The 5,246-nt window shown below is 39.1% G+C and overlaps 1 protein-coding gene and 1 non-coding gene across 2 annotated transcripts in view; one reads left to right on the top strand and one right to left on the bottom strand.

The window, feature by feature from the left end:
- The window catches only part of LOC106873566 (protein LTO1 homolog), a 9,353-nt gene extending 6,787 nt beyond the window's left edge, over positions 1-2,566 (bottom strand). The window contains exon 1 of the mRNA XM_014920994.2: positions 2,437-2,566. Coding sequence (XP_014776480.1) covers positions 2,437-2,516 — 80 coding nt within the window. The 5' untranslated portion in view covers positions 2,517-2,566. The remainder of the gene's footprint in view (positions 1-2,436) is intronic.
- A 301-nt stretch (positions 2,567-2,867) lies between these two features.
- Positions 2,868-2,983, top strand: LOC128250193 (U6atac minor spliceosomal RNA). The gene has a single exon (XR_008266291.1). It is a non-coding gene; the product is annotated as a U6atac minor spliceosomal RNA (small nuclear RNA).
- Positions 2,984-5,246: the final 2,263 nt, after the last annotated feature.

The following is a 5,246-nucleotide window of genomic DNA, read 5'->3' as shown; positions in this document are numbered from 1 at the left end:
TTGCCAGTGCCGCTGGACTGGCTCTTGTGCGGGTGGCACATAAAAGACACCATTTTGAGCATGGCCGTTGCCAGTACCGCCTGACTGGCCCTCGTGCAGGCGACACGTAAAAGCACCCACTACACTCTCGGAGTGGTTGGCGTTAGGAAGGGCATCCAGCTGTAGAAACTCTGCCAAATTAGATTGGAGCCTGGTGTTGCCATCCGGTTTCACCAGTCCTCAGTCAAATCGTCCAACCCATGCCAGCATGGAAAGCGGACGTTAAACGATGATGATGATGATGATGAATATATATTCTATCAGCCTCTTTTTACCAAACAACTAAGTTATGGGGATGTAAACAAACCAACACTGGTGTGGGGTGTGAGTTACACGGACACAAAGACACACACACATGATGGGCTTTGCACTCATTCATTATATTCCCCACTCTCTCACTTCTACTCACCTTGTACCTTGAGGCTCCACCCAGACACCTAATCACCACCACCTTTATCTCTTCCCAGCCCCATCCTAATCACCCCACCCATCAACCACAAGGTTCACCCTTGCTTGGCACCCACTACTTTCACCACCACCCTCATATACAACTATCTGTCACTCTCACATTCTTATGAAATTACCAACCCCTTTCTCCCCCACCCCGGTCCACTGTCCGGATGCTTTTTCGTCGCCAACCTTCATTAGTTTCCTAAGAAGGTTATGTTCACTTCCTCCTACCACCATAAAACTGGACATGTTTTCAAGGAAGACTGGAAACGAATGACACCGCTCGTATAACAGTAATACTTGTTTACAACTATCACTCGATATCAAGATGTGGTGGCACACATACATATATATATACATACACAACCAGCGTCTTTCAATTTCCGTCAACCAAATCCACTCACAATTCTTTTGTCGGCCAAGTGATGAAGTAGAAGATACTCGCTCAAGGTGCCAACGCAATCGGACTGGATCCAAAACCACGTGGTTAGGAAGCAAGAAGTATTTTGACGAGATGCAAGAACTGTTTGTATTATGGACGTCAATACTTGAATATATGAAAGGGAAAGAAGCTTAGGATTTAATACATGAAATAGGAATAGAAGTGATGCAAGGTCTCCGTTATAAACCACACCAGGTTTTCATACATGACGAACAATTAATTACAAAGGGCGGAAGAAGTGCTTGTGTTACATGTTTAAATATTTGATGAAAAGAATTAATAAATGAAATGGGTCCAAAGAATGTTTGTGCTTTATTATTTTCAGCCTTATATATGCTAAAATAATACTTTGTTTAATAAATAATATATAATCGGTTAAACGTTTATTACAATCATTATGATGTAAAGGGTCGGATAGAGACGAACTGAGCTTTTACGCAATTGATCTGTTAGAAATAGCAGCCGAATCCCCATGAATACAACCCCATCGTCTTTCATAAAAGGACACATTGCACAGATAGGTCCCTGATATACAAAAAGATGGGGATAATCATATCTGGAAAGCCTACATTTGTGTCTTCTCAATGAGGTTTGATTCGTGGGATTAATCAACAATAACAATGTAGGGCAAAGGAATTAAATAAAAATACTCGAAAACTAATTACATTAATTAAGTGTTTTACCATAATTACATATGCTATATAGACACAGAAATACTAGTTTTTCTTCTTACTAATATATTTTAAAATATATTCTTCTTACTAATATATATTTAAAAAACCAATTTTCTTTATTTACTAATCTGTAATTACGCAAAGACTAGATTAACATAAGGTACAGTTGTAGTTTAACACGGGAAACTCATATCAAATTAAATCCAACAGAAACTTTAAAAATTACACCATTCTGGCATTATTTAGTTGCTAATCATTACAATTTCGTATGTTTAGCAACATAATTAGCAACATTTGGATGGTTTATGGTTTATTCTTCGTTTGGTTCCTTATGAAACTTTAATATATTAAACGACAATTATGCTTCTTCATTTCGACTCTTATTATATATATGTCTGGGCATTATGTATGATTATCGTTTTTGCAGCGGTTGATCTTATTTGTATTCGGGCAATTAAAAGAAAAAAAGGAAGAGAAGAAGAGAAAATAGTTACAAGAAGCTTGATTCGGAACCATATGGTTTTAGGTTCAATCCCGAAGTATCTTCTCTTGTAGCCCCTAAGTCAATCAAAGCCTTGTTAAGTGGATTTGGTGTGTGTGTGTGTGCCATTGTGTTTGTGCCCCCACCACGGCTTAACAACCGGTGTTGGTTTGTTTACGTCTCCATGACTAGCAGTTCGGCAAAAAGAAACCGGTTGAATATGTTACCATACTTATGAAAAATAAAAAGTAGTGGAGTCGATTTTCGATTAGGTTGTGCTCCAGCACGGCCGCAGCCCAGTGTCTGAATTACGTGAAAGATAAAATAGAAAGAAAAAAAAAAGAGCAAACCTTTCTTCTTGCATCACAACAGACTCGAAGATATCGACATCATTAGGAACATTATTGACGTTGATGTTCGCGACAGACATAGTGGAGAGTAAGACAACCAAATCTGTGAACGGTAAGCGTCGACGAGGCAGGGAACTCTACCGGATGTTATGTAACAAGTACAGGGTGGGTTATCTGCATTTGTTTAAGAAATCTAGATAAATTTCACTAAATCTAAATGCAAATAATGCATGTAAACAGCAAACAGCAAATTATGAACAAAACTTATTGAAAATATAAATAAAAATCTAAAATAGAGAAATGCATTCATATATCTACCAAAAATAATTTAATACAACGATATTTATGAAAATTATGCAAATTAGGTAACCTTGTGTTTATAATTACAGTATTTATTATAGTATATATAGCAATTTCTTAACTATTTTATTGTGTTGCAAAAAAGGAGAGACGGTTAGCACTCCCCTTGACAAGGACGGAAGAGGTCAATCGATCTTTCTAACACATATGGGCATTGCTCTCTACTTCAGAGCAACCTATTTTTTTTCTCTCTTTTACTTCATTTACAATAATGTTATTGCTCTCGCTTTATGCGTTCCCTACAGAGGCGCAATGGCCCAGTGGTTAGGGCAGCGGACTCGCGGTTTCGATTCCCAGACCGGGCGTTGTGAGTGTTTATTGAGCGAAAATACCTAAAAAGCTCCACGAGGCTCCGGCAGGGGATGGCGGAGAACCCTTCTGTACTCTTTCACCACAACTTTCTCTCACTCTTACTTCCTGTTTCTGTTGTACTTGTAATTCAAAGGGTCAGCCTTGTCACACTGTGTCATGCTGAATATCCCCGAGAACTACATTAAGGGTACACATGTCTGTGGAGTGCTCAGCCACTTGCACGTTAATTTCACGAGCAGGCTGTTCCGTTGATCGGATCAACTGGAACCCTCGTCGTCGTCGTAAGCGACGGAGTGTCAACAACAGCAACATGCGTTCCTGCACACATCGTTTCTATTTATCCTTTGCTTATTTCAGCCACTGAACTGCGGCCATGCTGGAGCACCGCCTTGTATTGTTCCGTCGAACAAATTAACTGCAGGACTTTTTCTATCACTTTGCTTTTGCTGATCCGCGAATTTACTGAAACTTTAACAAACCAGCATCGGTCATTAAGAGGTGGCCGGACATACACACGCACGCACGCAGACGACAGGTTTCTTTCCTTTTCCGTTTACCAAATCCACTTCCAAGACTTTGGCCGACCTGGGGCTTATACTAGAAGATACTAGGTGCCATGCAGTGCGACTGAACCCGGAACAATGTTGATGGAAAGCAAACTTCTTACTACACCGCCGCGTCAGCAATGCAGACATATATCCTGTATTGGCATACCTACACAAATGTGCCCCTTCTTATAACTTCCAGAAAAATGGATATTTTCAAATGAAATTTTCTACAAATAAGCTTCAGATGGTGTAGATTACGATTTTATCGAAATTTAATGTGAAAAAAAAAATGCTAGGCATACATACTGACACACATTACAATAATATTGATTCAAATAGTTAATAGAATATAATGTTTATTGGATGAAAATTAAATGAAGAGATGTATAGAACATGATTCATTTAACTATTATAATCATGAATATTAATTAGAAATATATTAAAAAAATTCTAAAGGAGAGTATGTGTAATCTTCATTGATTTACATAAAAAATGCAAAGAATAAAATAGTTTAATACACTGCGTAAAAATTAATCAATTTTAATCAATGCTGCATATTACACAGTATTGCAGTAGACCCGGATTTGTGAAAGCGGAATTAGAGATCCGGTAGTACATATAACTAGAATCATCGATTCTCTGTCATTCAAACCATTATATTTGTAATTTTACCCCCGACTTCCAAGGGGAGATAATTGAGAATTTACAGTTGTTTCCCTTTAACTATAAAACTTCTCAAGTTTGCGTCCAATCGAACTTTTATATGAAGCGTCCCAACCGCAACCGTTTCGTTTCTTTTCAAGCAAATGTGGTTTATATTAGATAATATTCTCTAATGCCGCCTTCCTTTATTTAATGAGACGATTGTATGAATTAAAGGAAATTTAGCTGCTATTTTTGTCGGCTGAGAGATAGGAGAGACGCCTTCTCGTAATATTAGTTTCAAATATTGGCACAAGGCCAGCAATTTTAGGAGTGGAGGGGATTAAGTCGATTGCATCGACCACAATGCTCAACTGGTGATTATTTTATCGACCCTGGAAGGATGAAAGGCAAAGTTAACCCTGGCGGACGAAATGCTACGAAGCAACCCTGACCCCCACATGCGGCCCTTTTCGGCAGCCGGCAACAGACGTAGATGTCACTAGTTTCCTTCTTATTCAACTCGTCAGGATTCTCGCCAATCCCTGTTAACACTATTTTCGAGTGATACGAACGTCAAGAACCTTGTACATAAGTCATAAATGTGCACACACACACACACAGACACACAATATTATCCTTTTATATTATAATTGTATACATAGGATTCCTGGTTTTCACTCAGGCGGCCCGGGTTCGATTCTCGGCATGGGAACGCATGTTATAGGCGTAGGAGTGGCTGTGTGGTAAGTAGCTTGCCTACCAACCACATGATTCCGGGTTCAGTCCCACTGCGTGGCACCTTGGGCAAGTGTCTTCTACTATAGCCTCGGGCCGACCAAAGCCTTGTGAGTGGATTTGGTAGACGGAAACTGAAAGAAGCCCGTCGTATATATGTATATATATATATATGTGTGTATGTGTGGCAAAACTGTGTAGCAACAGATC

This window comes from Octopus bimaculoides, chromosome 19, assembly GCF_001194135.2.
Source record: "Octopus bimaculoides isolate UCB-OBI-ISO-001 chromosome 19, ASM119413v2, whole genome shotgun sequence".
Lineage (NCBI taxonomy): Eukaryota > Metazoa > Mollusca > Cephalopoda > Octopoda > Octopodidae > Octopus > Octopus bimaculoides.
The sequence above is the reverse complement of the archived record's forward strand: the minus strand, read 5'-3'. Positions and strand labels throughout refer to the sequence as shown.